General features: G+C 47.3%; 2 protein-coding genes across 2 annotated transcripts; both read left to right on the top strand.

Annotated features, from left to right (window-relative positions):
- Positions 1–588: 588 nt before the first annotated feature.
- LOC125996188 (heat shock 70 kDa protein 1-like) lies at positions 589–2,875 on the top strand. Its single transcript, XM_049765133.1, has one exon. The coding sequence runs from the start codon at positions 716–718 to the stop codon at positions 2,639–2,641; it is 1,926 nt and encodes a 641-aa protein (XP_049621090.1). The 5' UTR covers positions 589–715; the 3' UTR covers positions 2,642–2,875.
- A 5,933-nt stretch (positions 2,876–8,808) lies between these two features.
- On the top strand, positions 8,809–16,652 carry LSM2 (LSM2 homolog, U6 small nuclear RNA and mRNA degradation associated). Its single transcript, XM_049765145.1, has 5 exons — positions 8,809–8,920; positions 9,678–9,745; positions 15,694–15,724; positions 16,014–16,073; positions 16,163–16,652. Exons 1-5 carry the CDS (start codon positions 8,918–8,920, stop codon positions 16,286–16,288), a joined length of 288 nt encoding a protein of 95 aa, XP_049621102.1. The 5' UTR covers positions 8,809–8,917; the 3' UTR covers positions 16,289–16,652.
- Positions 16,653–19,177: the final 2,525 nt, after the last annotated feature.

Genomic DNA, 19,177 nt, shown 5'->3' with positions numbered 1-19,177 from the left:
TCCCACGCCTGACTCACCTGTTCTCTCTACGCCTGCGATCCAGTTTGAAAAGTTATGACTTTGGAGCCCCCCGGAAGCAGGGCCCCCCCTTTACTAGTAGTACCAACTGAGCAAGCCGGTGTCCCCCCCCCCCCCCTCCCTCCCTCCCTCCCCTCACAACTTTGAGCCGGCGACTGTCCGTCCAGTCGTCGTGACTCGATACAGGGCGTGAGGTCAAACAGCGGGTCCATTGTAACGCAAAGGGCTACGGCAGCAGGGCCCGGCCCCGCCCCGCCCCGCCCCGGTGCGCGCTTTCCTAGTTGAACCTCGACCTCCCTCCTCACCGCCTTCAAGGGCTGGCAAGTTCCAGAACAGTCAAGTGCAGGGAGGGTGAACACATAGAAATCTGGAAAGGTCAGGAAGAGGTCACCCCGAAGAACTAGTTAGTTACTAGCCGGTCTGCAGCGGACCAAAGCGAAACCGCTGGAATATTCCGGAGCCAGCCGCCCCACCGAGCTCGCTGATTGGCTGAGAAGAAAAAGGGGCGGGGCTGAAGGCGTGCTTAAAAGAGCGCGCGCGCCCCACTGCTGCCAGTCGGCCAGACTGGAAGCTGGGAGCAGTTAACGTCAAACTCCCCGTCAAGCCAGCAGCCTCTGCAGATTCTACATCGCGTTCATCTTGCCCATAAGGTCCCTCTTGGTGATTCCTGGCAGAAGAGAGAGGCGAGACAGCGACCATGTCTAAGGGTCCGGCGATCGGCATCGACCTGGGCACCACCTACTCGTGCGTGGGGGTGTTCCAGCACGGCAAGGTGGAGATCATCGCCAACGACCAGGGCAACCGCACCACCCCCAGCTACGTGGCCTTCACCGACACCGAGAGGCTCATCGGCGACGCGGCCAAGAACCAGGTGGCCATGAACCCGCAGAACACCGTGTTCGACGCCAAACGGCTGATCGGCCGCAAGTTCCACGACGCCGTGGTGCAGTCGGACATGAAGCACTGGCCCTTCCAGGTGGTGAGCGACGGCGACAAGCCCAAGGTGCAGGTGAGCTACAAGGGGGAGACCAAGGCCTTCTACCCCGAGGAGATCTCGTCCATGGTGCTCACCAAGATGAAGGAGATCGCCGAGGCCTACCTGGGCCACCCCGTGAGCAACGCGGTCATCACCGTGCCGGCCTACTTCAACGACTCGCAGCGCCAGGCCACCAAGGACGCGGGCGTGATCGCGGGCCTGAACGTGCTGCGCATCATCAACGAGCCCACGGCGGCCGCCATCGCCTACGGGCTGGACCGCAGCGGCAAGGGCGAGCGCAACGTGCTCATCTTCGACCTGGGCGGCGGCACCTTCGACGTGTCCATCCTCACCATCGACGACGGCATCTTCGAGGTGAAGGCCACGGCCGGGGACACGCACCTGGGCGGGGAGGATTTTGACAACAGGCTGGTGAGCCACTTCGTGGAGGAGTTCAAGAGGAAGCACAAGAAGGACATCAGCCAGAATAAGAGAGCGGTGAGGCGGCTGCGCACAGCCTGCGAGAGGGCCAAGAGGACCCTGTCCTCCAGCACCCAAGCCAACCTGGAGATCGACTCTCTGTCCGAGGGTATCGACTTCTACACTTCCATCACCAGAGCACGCTTCGAGGAGCTGTGCTCTGACCTGTTCCGGGGCACCCTGGAGCCGGTGGAGAAGGCTCTCCGAGATGCCAAGATGGATAAAGCCCAGATCCACGACCTGGTCCTGGTGGGGGGCTCCACGCGCATCCCCAAGGTGCAGAAGCTGCTGCAGGACTTCTTCAATGGCCGTGACCTCAACAAGAGCATCAACCCCGACGAGGCTGTGGCCTACGGGGCAGCGGTGCAGGCGGCCATCCTGATGGGGGACAAGTCTGAGAACGTGCAGGACCTGCTGCTGCTGGACGTGGCTCCCCTGTCACTGGGGCTGGAGACGGCCGGAGGTGTGATGACAGCACTGATCAAGCGCAACTCCACCATCCCCACTAAGCAGACCCAGATCTTCACTACCTACTCCGACAACCAGCCAGGCGTGCTGATCCAGGTGTATGAGGGCGAGAGAGCCATGACGAGGGACAACAACCTGCTGGGGCGCTTTGAACTCAGTGGCATCCCTCCGGCCCCCAGGGGCGTGCCCCAGATCGAGGTGACCTTCGACATCGATGCCAATGGCATCCTGAACGTCACCGCCACTGACAAGAGCACGGGCAAGGCCAACAAGATCACCATCACCAACGACAAGGGCCGCCTGAGCAAAGAGGAGATCGAGCGCATGGTGCAGGAAGCCGAGAGGTACAAGGCCGAGGACGAGGTCCAGCGTGACCGGGTGTCGGCCAAGAACGCGCTGGAGTCCTATGCCTTCAACATGAAGAGCACCTTGGAGGACGAGGGGCTCAAGGGCAAGATCAGCGAGAGCGACAAGAAGAAGGTGCTGGACAAGTGCCAAGAAGTGATTTCCTGGCTGGATGCCAACTCTCTGGCGGAGAAGGAGGAGTTTGAGCACAAGAGGAAGGAGCTGGAGCAGGTGTGTAACCCCATCATCACTGGACTGTACCAGGGGGCAGGGGGCCCCGGTGCTGGTGGCTTTGGGGCCCAGGCCTCCAAGGGGGGTTCTGGGTCTGGCCCCACCATTGAAGAAGTGGATTAGGTGTAGTCACTACAGAGACTGCAGGCACTTTGCCTTATACATCTGCCTTCATTCTCTCAACTTTGCAAGTTGTAAAGATAAATTATTTCTCTTTTTGGTAATGTTATGTATTTGTCTTATATCCTTGAGAGTTAAATTTGTGTTAGAATATTTTTTAAGTTTCCCTTTTTGTAATATGCATACCATATTTGGGGAAACCATTTAAATGATTCCTCAAAGTAAATAAACGAAAAATAGTTTCTGTTTTTTCTGCTTCTGTGTTTTATTTTGGCTACAAAAATAATAATACATATTGTCTTATCTGTTGATTTAAGGCAAATGATACCCTTTGGAGAATTTGGAATGGCAGAATTTGGCCACCAGTATTCAGGGACTATTTTGAGTCCTGTATTTAGAAATCAAATCAGGGTCATACTCATGCAAGTTCCTTGCCTTAATCTTTTACTCTCTCTCTCTCTCTCAGGATCCTTTGTGGTGAGAGCACAATAGTCCTATGAAGGGTTTACTCCTGTCTCTGAACTCAGGTGTCACTCCTGGCAGTGCTCAGGGGACCTTATGTGGTGCCAGGGTTCAAATCCGGGTAGGCCATGTATAAACTAGTGCTCTACCCACTGTGCTTCAGCAGCCAGAGATTGTATAGCATCAGGAGTGCACTTGCTTTGCATTCCTGGCTGACCCAGGTTCAATCCCCAGCACTCCATATGGTTCCCTGAGCCCTTCCAGGAGCCCCAATGATGGATGTACCCCACAACAAAAACTATTTTGCTGGCCAAAGCATGTACAGAGGACAAAGCCCTGAGCCTACCAAGATTGATTCCTGAGCACAGCTGAGTATGCCTTCCCCTCAAAAAGTGTTAAGGGGGTGGGTGAAAAAAAAAGTATTAAGGGATATTCACATGGTAACTTCGAAGTGGGCAAGGAGTTGACCACTTTGTAAGAATAACTTCAAGAAATGGATTTGGTATGTACCTAGAAAAGTAAGCCAAAAGTGAAAAGCAGATAGATGGAAATGGGGATTATTCATTCTTATAAGTACACTTGACATTTCAGAGCACAGTATGTAAACTAGACTCAAGATAAGTCCAAAATTGTTAGTAAAAATATGAGTTCAAGCACTGGTTTGCAAGTGATACATAAGTATATAAGTACTCTAATCCCTGATATCTCCTGCTTTTGTTTCTATTGATATTTGGATCACACTATCTGCTGGGGGAACTGTGCAGAAAATGTGTTCCAGACCTTTGAGCTCATCCAGCTTTGAAAATGCAACCTTATTTCTTTTTTGGGTGGGGGTTATTTCTGGCTCTGAGCTCAGGAATCTTGTAGTGAGTTTCAGAAACCATATGGGATGTCAGGGATAAAACCCAGGTTGGCAGTTTGCAAGGCAAGCGCCTATCTGCTGTGCTATCAGTTTGGCCCTTTGACCTTATTTCTAAGTTTAGTTTATAATTTTTTTTTATGAAAGGATGCTGAGATAGAGATGCCACATTCTGTGCCTGTAGCAATAGCACAGCTGGTAGAACATTTGCCTTGCATACCAGGCTAATCCCCAACATCCCATATGGTCCCCTAAGCACTGCCAGGAATGACCCCTGAACACAGACCCCCTGAGCACTGCCTGGTGTGACCCAAAAACAGAAAACAAGCAAAATAAAAATGCCAAAACAAAATTTTGTCTTGCTTGCTTTCTTCTTCCAAACCCATGTTCTCTCTTGAACACTTGAGCATTTCTTTCTCTTCTCTGCTTTCCTCCTTTCCCCTTATGAGAAGTTTGTGTTCTTTCTTTTCTATTTGTTTTTGGGTCACACCCAGCAGCGCTCAGGGCTTACTCCTGGCTCTGTGCTCAGCAACAGCTCCTGGCAGGCACGGGTGGGTTGGGGGGGACATACCATATGGGATGCTGGGATTCGAACCACCATCCTTCTACATGCAAGGCAAACGCTTTACCTCCATGCTATCTCTCTGGCCCCAAGAATGGGTAATTTTTCTTTTATAAGTGCAGGGCTTACTCCTGACCCTGCACTTAGGGATCATCCTGTCGATGCTCAGGATTATATGCAGTGTCAGGGATCAAACCTGGGTCAGCCATGTGCAAAGCAACTGCCCTGACCACTGAATTATCGCCCCAGCCCCCAGAATCAGACTTTTTATTCCAGAGCCTCCCTGTTTGATTTTAGCCTTTTATAGGGCAACTCTAGGCAAGTGTGCAAGAAATATGAACTAAAGTTGGAACCTTTGGGGAGATATATTTATTTGACTTAAATTTCTTTTTTAATATTCTGGTTTGAGGGGCATACCCAGTGAAGTATTCTTTTCTATTGTTCTTTATTTGGGGAGGGGGCACACCGAGCAGTGCTCAAGGATTACTTTTGGCACTATGCTCAAAAGGATCAGTCTTGATGGGGCTTGGTGTGGATGGGATGCTGGGGATCAAACCTGGATCTGCTTCTTCAAGGCAAATGTCCTACCTCTTGTACTATTGGTCTTGCCCCTCCTTGATTGGATTTTTTTGATAAAAGTATGTGTCAGGGGCTGGAAAGATAGTGCAGCGGAAGGGTGTTTGCCTTGCATGCAGAAGGACAGTGGTTTAAATCTCCGCATCCCATATGGTCCTCTGAGCCTGCCGAGGGTGATTTCTGAGCATAGAGCCAGGACAGGAGTGGCCCTTGAGCGCTGCTGAGTATGACACCAATACAGTACAGGAATACAAGTGTTGCCCCTCCAATCTATCCCCACATTAAATATGGTCCTTAGCACCAGTAGAAGTAGTCTTTGAGTGCAAAGCCAAGAGTAAATTAAGCACCACTGAGTGTAATTCCCTCAAAAAAGACACCCCAAAACTTAACATTAAAATGTGTGTATACTCCTGAGAGGGAGAGGCTCTCAATTTTATTATTTTTTTAAATTTAATTTTTTTCTTTAAGCACTCTCATCACAAACATAATCATAGTTGAATCTCAGCCACAAAAAGAACACCCTCCTTCACCAGTTCAACATTTCCACCACCAATGTCCCCAATTGCCCTCCTCCCTTCACCTGCTTTCGAGACAGGCATTCTACTGCTCTCACTCATTGACATTGTCACCATAGTTGTCAGTGTAGTCACTTCTCCAAATGCACTCACCACTCCTTGTGATGAGCTTCACATTGTGAGCCGGTTCTTCCAGCCCTCATCTCCACTCTTTGGGCATTATTAAAATAATATCTTTCACTTTTCTTTGGGGGGGTTTGTTTGTTTTGGGGGCATCACACCCAGCGATGCTCAGGGGTTACTCCTGGATCTGTGCTCAGAAATCGCTCCTTGCAGGCATGGGGGACCATATGGGTTGCCGGGATTCAAACCACCTTCTATCCTGGATCAGCTGCATGCAAAGCAAACGCTCTACTGCTGTGCTATCTCTCCGACCCCTATCTTTCACTTTTCTCAAAACGACTGAGACTATTCTGTTTCTATCTCTCTCCCTTTGACTTATTTCACTCAACATAATAGATTCCATGAACATCATGTATAGGAAAATTTCATGACTTCATTTCCCCTGACGACTGCATATTTCATTGTGTATATGTACCGGTTTCTTTAGCTATTCATCTGTTGAAGGGCATCTTGGTTGTTTCCAGAATCTGGCCATTGTAAATAGCGCTGCAATGAGTACTGGTGTGAGGAATGGATTTTTGAATTGTATTTTTGAGTTCCTAGGGCATATCCCTAGGAGTAGTAAGCTGGAACATATGGGAGCTCAATTTCCAGTTTTTTTGAAGAATCTCCATATTGTTTTCCATAAAGGCTGGACTAGACGGTATTTCCACCAGCAGTGAATGAAAGTTTCTTTCCACATTCCCACCAGCACTGATTGCTCTTGTTCTTTGTAATGTGTGCCAGTCTTTGTTGGCATGAGATGGATACTCAGATTTGCATCTCCCTGATGATTAGTGATGTGGAGCACTTTTTCATGTGCCCTTTGGCCATTTGTATTTTTAATTTGAGGAAGTGTCTGTTCATTTCTTCTCCCCATTTTTTGACGGGGTTAGATGTTTTTTCCTTGTTAAGTTCTGTCAGTACCTTGTATATTTTCGGTATTAGACCCTTACCTGATGGGTATTGGGTGAATAGTTTCTCCCATTCTGTGGTGGCTTTTGTATCCTAGGGACTGTTTCCTTTGAGGTGCAGAAGCTTCTCAGATTAATATAGCCCCATCTGTCATCTGTTTATTTCTGCTTCTACTTGTTTGGAGAGTGCTGTTTCCTCCTTGAAGACGCCTTTAATTTCAGTGTCATGGAGTGTTTTAACTTCGTGTTGTTCTATATACCTTATGATTTTGGGTCTGATATCCAGGTCTTCAATCCACTTGGATTTGACCTTTGTGCATGGTGTTAGATGGAGGTCTGAATTCGTTTTTGTGCAAGTGGCTGACCAATTGTGCCAACACCAGTTGTTGAAGAGGCTTTTCCTTCTCCGTTTTGCATTTCTTGCCCCTCTCTTTTCCTTTTAGTGCTGGGTCTCAAGGTGTGCTCTCAAGGTGCGCACTTTGACAATAAGCCACACCCCTAGCCCTTAGAAAACAAAAACTAAGTGTAACATAGGTTGAAAAAGTGTAGAAAGGGACCGGAGTGATAGCACAGTGGTAGGGCATTTCCTATGTATGTGGCTGACCCAGGATGAACCTGGGTTTGATTCCCATGATCCCATGTGGTCCCCTGAGCCTACTAGGAGCAATTTCTGAGCACAGAGGCAGGAGTAATCCCTGAGCACTGCCGGGTGTGGCCCTCAAAACAAAACAAAAATGTAGGAACACCCTGTGGGCTCAGTGGCTGCTCTGGGATAAATCTGGGTCTATCCCAAGCAAGAAATCCCCCATACTATTTTTGTTTTATTTTTGGGTGTAACATTCAGCAGTGCTTAGGGGCTACATGCAAGATGCCTTATCTGGCCCCATCAAAACTGAGTTTTCATAAACTTCCTGAGAGGGGGCCTACCCACAGTGGGTAGGGCATTTACTTGGCAAGCAGCCGACCAGGGTTCAATTCCCAGCATCCTATGTGGTCCCCAAGGCTGCCAGGAGTGATTTCTGAGGCTGGAGTAACCTCTGAATGCCACTGGGTGTGGCCAAACCAAACCAAACCAAACTAAACCAAAACAAAAAAACTTTTTTGGGGTGATGGGGGGAAAATGGGAAAGGTGATGTAAAGGAAGAGCTGGCTGGGCCAGAATGATAGCACAGACAGCACAGCAGGTAGGGCGTTAGCCTTGCAGGCTACAGCATCCCATAAGGTTCCTAGAGCCCACCAGGAGTGATTCCTGAGTGCAGAGTCAGGAGTAACCCCTGAGTACTGCCGAGTGTGATTCAAAAAAAAAAAAGAAAAAGAAAAAGAAAGAAAAACAAAAAACAGGGCCGGGAAGGTGGCGCTAGAGATAAGGTATGTATGCCTTGCAAGCGCTAGCATAGGACGGACCGCGGTTCGATCCCCAGGCGTCCCATATGGTCCCCCCAAACCAGGGGCGATTTCTGAGCGCCTAGCCAGGGGTAACCCCTGAGCGTCAAACGGGTGTGGCCCCCCACCCCCTCCAAAAAAAACAAAAACAAAAAAAAGGAAGTGCTGGGTGGAAAGATAGCAGAATGGTATAGGACGCTTGCACGTGAGCAACTGGGGTTCAATACCCAGCATCTCATCTGATCCCCCCAGGAATGATTCCATGTACCCAGAGGTACTCCTGTATTCCAGCTCCGCCAGGAATGATCCAGGAGCATCGCTGGGTGTGGCCCCAAAGGGGGAATAGAAAAATAAAAAAGAAAATGCTCTGGGCTTCATGTCTTGCCCTTCCCACACTCTTAGTAGGAAGTAGCTGTAGGGTGTGAACTATCATGCTATGGATTTGCACGGTCACAAGAAACGACCAAAACTCCAAGATGATTAAAATAAAGTTCTTTGCCAATCCTCCCTCCGATTCCCTAAACCAAAGTACAAGCAAAGCAGCTGCAAGTGAAAAGCCCCACAGACTTCAGGGCGGGAGCCGGGCTGCGCCTGCGCAGTGGGAGTCTCGCAGCGCGGAGCCAGTGGCGAATGGGAAAGCCACGCCCACTTCCGGGCCCTGCCCGGGTTCCACCCGCCCATCCCTGCTAGCCCAGCCTCGCGTGCGCGCCGGTTCTTTCCTCTGCGCCTGCGCGAGCCCGTCTCGCCCCGCGCGCGGGTTCGTGCTCGGGTTTCCGCGCGGCCTCTGGCCTGCGCCCCCCGGCCCACTTCTTGCAAGTCTGGCCTGCACTGCGCGGCGCGAGCACCATGGTGAGTCCCGCAGCGTCCTGGCGGTTTTGACAGTTGGGGGACAAGACGGGGGTCGCGGCTTTGTTCTTGGTTGGGGCCTAAGTTCCTCTGCCGCAAGGTTATTTATTTATTTATTATTTTTTGTTTTGGGGTCACACCCAGTAACACTCAGGGGTTACTCCTAACTCTACTCAGAGATCACTCCTGGTAGGCATTGGGGGAGACCATGTGAGGATGCTGGGATTCGAACCACCATCCATCCTGGACGGGCTCTTTGCAAGGCAAATGCCCTAACGCTGTGCTATCCGGCCCTGCACAAGCTTTTTGAGAAAAGCAGATGGGATTTTCCTTTCAGGGGGGAAAAAAAAAGTCCCCGAGAGATTTCGAGGGGGGGCTGAAACTGCTAGACCTGCAGGAGGTCTACGAGGTAGGGGTGGGGGATTTTCTGCCAGGGGCATGGACCCAGGGGCTCCTGGAGAGGAGGGCTGCAGGCTTAGGGCTTTTGGGCGCAGATGCTGGAACCAAGTGTGCCAGAGGCATGCTCTATGGCTGAACTGCCACCCGACCCCTCTTTTTTTATTTTTATTTTTTCCCCGGAGGTTCAAGAAAGTACGGAATTTTTGGGGCTCCAGCCCTTCTTACCTATTATCGACTGGAAGGCTCTGAAACTGGAGCACTGACTGGAGCCCAGCATCATTTGCTAATATTGGCTGGGGGACCGGCCTCCCTGGCATGTCCCTTCCCATATGATGGTTTTTCCCCCCTTTTTGCTCTTTAGCTCTTCTATTCCTTTTTCAAGTCTCTTGTGGGCAAGGACGTGGTGGTGGAACTCAAGAATGACCTGAGGTAGGTACTCACTGTTAAAAACAGCCTATCGTGCCCAGAGCTTTGCAACCACTTTAATTTGACGAGTATTTGGGGGCTGAGCAAGGTGGAAGAGAGGAGTAACATTTATGCCCTAAGTTTACAGATCAGCCGGCAGTTGTATCTTAAAACAATACAGAGAAGTGGATAAAGATTATTAAATACTAAAGAAGATAGAAGCAGCATATTTTTAATAGAAATGAGGTTTCCCCCTGATTAAATGATATACACCTTTGATCTAATTTCTAAAAACTTGTGAAAGATGTTTGTGCTTTTGTTTGGAATAGCTCCAGACTGGAAAGAAGGGGCCAGAGTGATAGTACAGCATATAGGATATTTCCCTTGCCTATGGCTGACCAGGGTTTGATCCCCAGCATCCCATAGGGTCCCCAAGCCTGCCATGAGTGATTTCTAATGCAGAGATAGGAGTAACCCCTAAGCTTTGCCAGGTGTCACCCAAAAACCAAAACAAAAACAGATGGGAAAGAAATGACCACCAATGGGAGTATATTAATATAAGATGCTTCCCTTTTTTTTCTTTGGCCACACCCGCTTGACACTCGGGTTACTCCTGGCTATGCACTCAGAAATCGCCCCTGGCTTGGGGCAGGTGCATGTGGGATGCCAGAGGATGGTCTTAGGCTAGCACTTGCAAGGCAGACACCTTACCTCTAGCGCCACTTCTCTGGTCCCAGATACTTCCCTATTTTTAATTTGCCACATAGATGTTGCAGACTATTACTTAAATCATATAATCTCCCTTTTAAAGAAAATGTAAAGATAGGGGTCAGAGCAATAGTACAGTGGGTACGGTGTTTGCCTTGCATACAGCATACCCGGGTTCAATCTCTGGCATCCCATATGGGTCCTAGAGCCTGCCAGGAGTGATTCTGAGTGCAGAGTCTGAAGTAACTCCTGAGCACTACTGGGTGCAGCCCTCCCCCCAAAAAATGGGTCAAAAATTAAGAAAAGAAAATGTAAAGCTAGCACCAATGAAGCTCCTCTGCTCTGTTTATACATTACCTGCCCCCATGTATCTTAGTTTCTAATCATTATGACTTGGATTGAATATTAAGTTCTTGGAGAGATCTTGTTTTTTTAACTCAAGTAATCCCAATGAGGACTTTGTTTGTTTTTCTGCCACACGTGGCAGTACTCCTGGCTAATTCCTGGCTCTGTGCTCAGGGATCACTCCTGGTAAGGTTTAGGGACCACATGTGCCTGGCTCTGTGCTCAGGGATCACTCCTGGTAAGGTTTAGGGACCACATGTGCTGGGGATCAAACCTGGGTCTGCCATATGCAAAATAAGTTCTCTTTCTTTCTTTCTTTCTTTCTTTCTTTCTTTCTTTCTTTCTTTCTTTCTTTCTTTCTTTCTTTCTTTCTTTCTTTCCTTCCTTCCTTCCTTCCTTCCTTCCTTCCTTCCTTCCTTCCTTCCTTCCTTCCTTCCTTTTTTTTTTGTTTTTGGGCCACACCAGGTGACGCTCAGGGGTTACTCCTGGCTATGCGCTCAGAAGTCGCTCCTGGCTTGGGGGACCACATGGAATGCCAGGGGATCTAACCGAGGTCAGTCCTAGGCTAGCGCTGGCAAGGCAGACACCTTATCTCTAGCACCACCACCCTGGCCCCACAAAATAAGTTCTTTACTATCACTCTGTTCCCAACTTTACTATTATATCTATACTTGCTCCAGGCTAAAAATCTTATTTGTTTTATTTACTTTTTGTATGTTGCTGGGGATCAAACATGGTCTCACACATACAAGACAAGTGCTCTGTGGCTACCAGCATTCTTGGCTCTCAGGATCAAAAGTTTACCGTAGTTTACCTAATAACTTGCATACCGTAACTTAATGTGGAGTTCAATAAGTCTGGGCTGAAGAAAGCAGTTGCAAGTACTTAAGAACCTCCTATTGCTGCTGCTTTGTATACTTCGTATTAACAACTTTAGTTCCCATCTATATGACGAATATTGTTCTTTTACACAGCGGAATGTGAAACATCAGAAAATTGCTCAGTGGAAATTATACATTGTTCACTTTCAGGGAATGATCTTACATTTTGTGAGACAGGAAGAAACTCCCAAAGTAGTGCTCAGTGGCCCCAGGTCCACCCTGATTATACTCAGCCAACAGGCCTGTTAGGTCCTGTGTCTTTGGGGAACCTCCAGGTCCACAATTCTGCCTGGAGAATCCGACGTTCTCCTTAAATTTAGTTTTCTCCCTCAATCAAAATACTTTCAAGTATATACATATTATTATGTAATATATATATATATGTATATATTTATTTTATTATTATTATTTTTTTTGGCTTTTTTGGGTCACACCTGGCTGCGCTCAGGGGTTACTCCTGGCTCTATGCTCAGAAATTGCTCCTGGCAGGCTCAGGGGACCATATGGGATGCTGTGATTTGAACCACAGTACTTCTGCATGAAAGGCAAACACCTTACCTCCATGCTATCTCTCTGGCCCTGTAATGTATATTTTTATACATATGGGGATTAGAGTAATAGTACAGCAGGTCAGGCTTTTGCCTTGCACATGGTATACCGTTAATGGTATTTCTACTACATGGTTAAAACTAATTTAACCTGAGCTGGAGAGATAGCACAGTGGTAGGGCGTTTGCCTTGCACGCAGCTGATCCAGGACAGACAGTGGTTCAAATCCCAGCATCTCATATGGGTTTTTGTTTTGTTTTTGTTTTGGGGTCACACCTGGCAGCATTCAGGGGATACTCCTGGCTCTACGCTCAGAATTTGTGCCTGGCAGGCTCGGGACCATATGGGATGCTGGGATTCGAACCACCGTTCTTTTTTTTTTTTTTTTTAATAATTATCTTTATTTAAACACCATGATTACAAATATGATGATAGTTGCATGATTACAGTCATGTAAAGAACACCAGTGCAACATTCTCACCACCAATTTTCCAGATTCCCTCCTCCCCACCCCACCCCACACCTGTACTCAAGACAGGCTTTCTACTTCCCTCATTCATTCACATTGTTATGATAGTTTTCAGTGTAGTCATCTCTCCAACTGCACTCATCAATCTATGTGATGAGCTTCATGTCATGAGTTGCACCTACCAGCCCTCATCTCTCTTGTCTCTGAGATACTGTTAAAAATGTCTTTCATTTTTCTTAAAGCCCATAGATGAGTGAAACCATTCTGCGTCTTTCTATCTCCCTCTGACTTCACTCAGCATAATAGATTCCATGTACATCCATGTATAGGAAAATTTCATGACTTCATCTCTCCTGACGGCTGCATAGTATTCCATTGTGTATATGTACCACAGTTTCTTTAGCCACTCATCTGTTGAAAGGCATGGTTGTTTCCAGAGTCTGGCTATTGTAAATAGCGCTGCAATGAATATAGGTGTAAGGAAGGGATTTTTGTATTGTATTTTTGTGTTCCTCGGGTATATTCCTAGGAGTGGTATAGCTGGATCGTATGGAAGCTCAATTTCCAGTTTGTGAAGAAATCTCCATATCGCTTTCCATAAAGGTTGTACTAGACGGCATTCCCACCAGCAGTGAAAAAGAGTTCCTTTCTCTCCACATCCCCACCTTTTTTGTTTTCCTTTTTTTTTTTTTTTTTTTTTTTTGGTTTTTGGGCCACACCCGTTTGACGCTCAGGGGTTACTCCTGGCTATGTGCTCAGAAATCGCCCCTGGCTTGGGGGGACCATATGGGACGCCGGGGGATCGAACCGCGGTCCTTCCTTGGCTAGCGCTTGCAAGGCAGACACCTTACCTCCAGCGCCACCTACCCGGCCCCGTGTTTTCCTTTTTTGTGATGTGTGCAAATCTCAGTGGCGTGAGGTGGTACCTCATAGTAGTTTTGATTTGCATCTCCCTGACGATTAGTGATGTTGAGCATCTTTTCATGTGCCTTTTAGCCATTTGCCTTTCTTCTTTTTCAAAGTGTCTGTTCATTTCTTCTCCCCATTTTTTGATGGGGTTAGTTGTTTTTTTCTTGTATAGTTCTGTCAGTACCTTGTAAATTTTGGATATTAGTACTTTATCTGATGAGTATTGGGTGAATAATTTCTCCCACTCAGTGGGTGGCCTTTGTATTCTGGGCACTATCTCCTTTGAGATGCAGAAGCTTCTCAGCTTAATATAGTCCCATCTGTTTATCTCTGCTTCCACTTGTTTGGAGAGTGCTGTCTCCTCCTTAAAGATGCCTTTAGTCTCAATGTCCTGGAGTGTTTCACCTACATGTTGTTCTATATACCTTATAGTTTCAGATCTGATATCAAGGTCTTTAATCCATTTGGATTTTACCTTTGTACATGGTGTTAGCTGGGGGTCTGAGTTCGCTTTTTTGCAAGTGGCTAACCAGTTGTGCCAACACCACTTAGAACCACCGTTCTTATGCATGCAAGGCAACCCCCCCTAACTCCATGCTATCTCTCTGGCCCCCCAAAAAGTAATTTAACCAAGACTAGCTAGAATCTCAGACTTTTTCTAGTTCTTAATGTCCTTAATAGTAAGGATATTAATATGCTGTACTTACATGCTTGTCTATATGTTTCTGTACATATGTGATCATATCTTTAGGAAAAATCCTTTCAATTGTGCATGTTTTTCTTTTGGGCCACACCCAACACTGTTCAGGGCCCACTCCTGGCTCTGCTCAGGGATCACTCTTGCCAGGGCTTGGGGACCACATTTGGTTATGAGGTTAGGTTGGTCATATGCAAGGCAAGTGCCCTACCTGCTTACTGTCTCAGTCCCTGCATTCTCTCTTGAATGCTTTACTCTCCCTCTCGCGGAATTTCCTAAGTTTGTGTACTACCTGCATACTCACCCACCCACCCTGGCACCTCATGATAATAGTACCTCTTGAGAATAGTCCCTGTCACTTTATGTAGCCCTAAAAGAGGTACCTACAGAAATCAAAACAATGCAACCTCACAGACCAGGGATACAGCTCAGCCATAGAACATCTGTCTTCCATGGGTGAAGCACTCATTTCACAACACTGCAAGACAACAGTGTCAGCTACTTAACAAATGGAACTCTGGTTCCCAAACAATAAATAGCTGATGATTCCAGTGGTCAGACAGACCTGGACAGGAAACCCTGATTTATCTGTTCAAAACTTGGGGCAACACACTGTAATCTGGTGGTGGTTTTATTTTTTTGGTGAAGTTTTATAAAGATTATAAATATTGGGATGTGTGAGATGACTTAAGAGTTGGTATGTATGGGGCTCCGTGTGTGCAGGAGCTTTTGCATACATGAGGTGGTTCTGTCCATGGCACCACACAAAACAAAAGTTGGAGGGGGCCAGAGCATAATATAGTATGTAGGGCACTTGTCTTGCACCTGGGTTTGATTCTTGGCATCCCATATAGCTCTCTGAGATTCCTGGGTGTAAAGCTAAGAGTGACTCCTAAACATTAGTGTGTGTGGCCCAAGAACCAGGACAAAACAAAAACAAAAATGTTGAGAGAACAAGGTGAGATCTTTTTTTTTTATTTGTTCGTTTTGGGGCCACGCCTGCTCAGGGGTTACTCTTGGCTCTGCGCTCAGAAATGTGTAGGGCAAGTAAGTGCTCTACTGCTGTGCTATTGCTCCAGCCCCTGTGATGTGAGAGCTAAGCATCATACTTCAAGCACCATCTTTTCAGCTCCAGGGTTTAAGGTTGTCTCAGTCTGGTGCCATTTCTTTTAACCTGTTTGTTTTTTATTTGTTTTTGGTTTTGGGTCACACCTGGGCAATGCTCGGGCTACTCCTGGTTCTGCGCTTAGGAACCACTCCTGGTGGGCCTAGGGGACCATATGGGATGCCAGAGATTGAATTTGGGTTAGCTTGTGTGGAAGGCAAATGCTCTACTCCCTGTACTATTGCTCTGGCCCTGTGAAATGTGATGACTTTGATATAAACTAATTTCTCCTTCCCTTTGACCCTGGCAGCATCTGTGGAACTCTCCATTCTGTAGATCAGGTAAGATACAACAAAGGCCCAGTGTCTGATCTTGGGGAAAAAAGGGGAGGGTTTGTTTGTTTGTTTTTCAGGGAGTAGGGTAGGGGTCATACCCAGGACCCAAGGGTCACTCCTAGCCATTCTGAGGCACAGTATATTAATAAGACCAGCGATTAAATCAGGCCAGGGATGACTGCATGTAAGGGTCGGTGCCTTACTGTCCATCTTTTGGCCGCAGGGAAGGAGAGCTTAAGACTTGTTTCCATGTGTCCTGTCCTTAGAGCTCATGGTGTTTTCTTTCTTTTCTTAGTATCTCAACATCAAACTAACTGACATCAGTGTCACAGACCCTGAGAAATACCCCCACATGGTGAGTTGTTGGGATGATAATGCTTAAGGAACCCCTCTAAAAGCCAGAGGTTTTTAAAGTTTTTATTTTCACATTTTAATTTTATTTAGTTATCGGTGAAGAACTGCTTCATCCGGGGCTCTGTGGTCCGGTATGTGCAACTGCCAGCGGATGAGGTTGACACACAGTTGCTACAAGATGCAGCAAGGAAGGAGGCGCTGCAGCAGAAACAGTGATGATCCTCTGCATCAGTGCCCTTTAACCTCATGCCCCAGGCAGGACCCTATTCCTACAGATTTTCCTACATATTTGAGGTGCTGTGTTTGATTCAGTAGAGAACGCTTTTTTAAAAAGGAATGAAGAAATGAAAGGAATAATAGTAGGGTGGGAGAAACTATCCTCTGTTGAGAAGGGGAGGATTGATCTAATGGGGTGGGGGGCTATAGTGCCTGCCCTATCCCCAGCACCTGCCCTTCTCGTTCTTCCTCTGGAGAAGGGGACGTTTCCCCTAGATCTCTTCAGGGCAGGAGGTGATTCATTTTTGGGGATGGAAAGAATCTGTCTCCCGCATCGGGAATAAAATTTATGATGCAAATTTGAGTTCTGGTTTGGAGTGTGTTTATGGAGTGAGGCTGAAGGGTGGGAGAGGAATGTTGAGTTCATCTAATAAACCCTCAGTAATTCAGTCAAAAAAATGCAGCTTATCCTAGCTTATCTGCCATGCTTTGTTGTATAAAATCTCAACTGAACTATACACATTTTTTTTTCTTTTTAAGTTATTTTTATTGTACTTGGGCGATATTATAGCAGGTGGGGCTTTTGTTTGGTATGTGGCCAATCTGGGCTCAATCCCAGCTTCCCGGTAGCCCCCAAGCACTGCTAGGAGTAATTCCTGAGTGCAGATCCAGGAGTTACCCTGAGCATCACTGAACATTTAAAAAATGTTATTTTTGCCTCTTTCCCTTTCCCTTCATAGATGGTATGGTTCTGGAGTGGAGTGTGAGGAGGGGTGGACATCACAGTCATGCTGAGTTGTGTTCACTTGGCTGTTGCACATCAAGTAGTAATGCTCTCGCACACAACTGGTGCTCACCACAGGTCACACTCTTCACGAACATTCTAATAATGCTCACACATCTTTTAGTTCTGACCAGGGATTGCGTGTGCGCACACACACAAACTGGCTGAGGGGTGGCCTGAAGTTGCTTATAATTTAGAAATTGTAGACTAGAGGATCAAGCAGATGCCTCAGGCTTGCATCCAGAACGTGTTGTACCAAGGATTGAACTCTCGGCTTCAAGCTTGCAAGGCAATATCCTAAGCCATTGAGCCACTCTCCTGGGCTTCCACTATGCTTCTTGAATACAATCTGTTCCTTATAGTTAATAACACCTGCTCAGTGTTTGCTGTCCTATCTGATGATGTTATGGAACACCAGTGAGTATTTGATGCTGGGTTAACCCTACTAGACAAATCAAATTTTGGGCTGGGTTGGAGGATGCTGGCAGAGTCACAGCAGGCAGTGCTTAGGACTTACTCCTGAATCTGTAGTCTAGGATCGATTCTGGTGGTTTTGAGAGACTATCAGGGGTGCCTGGGATCAAATCTGTCAGCTATTTGCAAAGCAAGCAAGTACTTTAACCTATTGTTTAAGGTTATTTAACCCCAATGTGACTTTTGTTTTGTTTTTGGGCCACACCTGGCAATGCTCAGTGGTTACTCCTGGCTCTGCTCAAGAGTCACACCTGGCAAACTTGGGTACCATATGGGATACCTGGGATCAAACCTAGGTCAGCCACACCCAAGGCAAATTGTCCTACTCACTATACTATGTCGCTCTGGCCCCCCATATGACTTATCTTAACATTGTTCGGGGCCTGAGAGATAGCATGGAGGTAAGGCGTTTGCCTCTCATGCAGAAGGACGGTGGTTCGAATCCCTGCACCCCAGATGGTCCCCCCGAGCCTGCCAGGAATGATTTCTGAGCGTAGAGCCAAGAGTAACCCCTGAGTACTCCCGGGTGTGACCCAAAAACCAAAAAAAAAAAAAAAGAAAACATTGTTCAGGGCCAGAGGAGTAGTACATACAGTGGGTAGGGTGCTTGCTTTGCACATAGCCATCCTGAGTTTGATCTCTGGCATCCCCAAGGCCCTGCCTGGAGTAATTCCTGAGTAGAACCACAATTAACCCCCACTGAGCATGTGTGGTAGGTGTGACTTAAAAACAAAAGAGCTCTAAGGTAAACTCATTGGGACTATAGCAATAGTACAGCTGGTAGGGCATTTCCTTTGGAGGCAGGTGACCTGGGTTCTGCATTCCCTGTGCTTCCCCAAACCTTGCCCAGTGCAAAGCCAGGAGTAACCCCTGAGCATCACTGCATCTCCCCAAAAGCCAAAAGATTACCAAAAAACATTGTTCATTGAGAACCTATGGTATACTAAGTATTGTTAGACATTATGGTAGCTGCTAAACACAACTGGCAATATCTGACATCAGGTTACTTAAAAAATGGGATGAAGTGTTCAGGGGGGGCCGAAGAGATAGCATGGAGGTAGAGCGTTTGCCTTGCATGCAGAAGGTCGGTGGCTCAAATCCCGGCATCCCATATGGTCCCCCAAGCCTGCAAAGAGCAATATCTGAGCATAGAGTCAGGAGTAACCCCTGAGTGCTGCCGGGTATGGCCCAAAAACCAAAAAAAAAAAAAAAAAAAAAAAAGAAGTGTTAAGGGGGAGCCAGAGAGATAGCACAGCGGTAGGGTGTTTGCCTTGCACGTAGCCGATCCAGGATGGGTGGTGGTTCGAATCCTGGCATCCCATATGGTCCCCGGAGCCTGCCAGGAGTAACCCCTGATCAGGCGCTGCTGGATGTGACCCAAAAACCAAAAAAAAAAAAAAAAAAAAAGGGTTTTAAGGGCAGGGCAGGGGATTATGGGAGAAATTTACTGCAACGAGTTTGCAGCAGTAGTGGGAAAACTTGCAGAAATATGCCACATAGCTGATCTGGTTGAGGAATGGGTGGTCTTCAGACAGGAGGAGGTGTAAAGACCCCGAAATGAGAAGGGGTAAACTGGGATAGGGAAGTATAAATATAGGAAATCTGGACTGCAAGGGACTGTAGCGATAACA

The sequence above is a fragment of the Suncus etruscus genome, chromosome 18, assembly GCF_024139225.1.
Source record: "Suncus etruscus isolate mSunEtr1 chromosome 18, mSunEtr1.pri.cur, whole genome shotgun sequence".
In the NCBI taxonomy this organism is placed as follows: Eukaryota; Metazoa; Chordata; class Mammalia; order Eulipotyphla; family Soricidae; genus Suncus; species Suncus etruscus.
The sequence above is the reverse complement of the archived record's forward strand: the minus strand, read 5'-3'. Positions and strand labels throughout refer to the sequence as shown.

What these genes read in the sequence shown, in the direction of transcription:
- LOC125996188 (XM_049765133.1), top strand. Translation starts at nt 716, where the DNA reads ATGTCTAAGGGTCCGGCGATCGGCATCGACCTGGGCACCACCTACTCG.
- LSM2 (XM_049765145.1), top strand. An exon ending in GAACTCAAGAATGACCTGAG is followed by an intron (nt 9,746 to 15,693) that starts GTAGGTACTCAC and finishes TGACCCTGGCAG; the next exon opens with CATCTGTGGAACTCTCCATT. An exon ending in CTGAGAAATACCCCCACATG is followed by an intron (nt 16,074 to 16,162) that starts GTGAGTTGTTGG and finishes AATTTTATTTAG; the next exon opens with TTATCGGTGAAGAACTGCTT.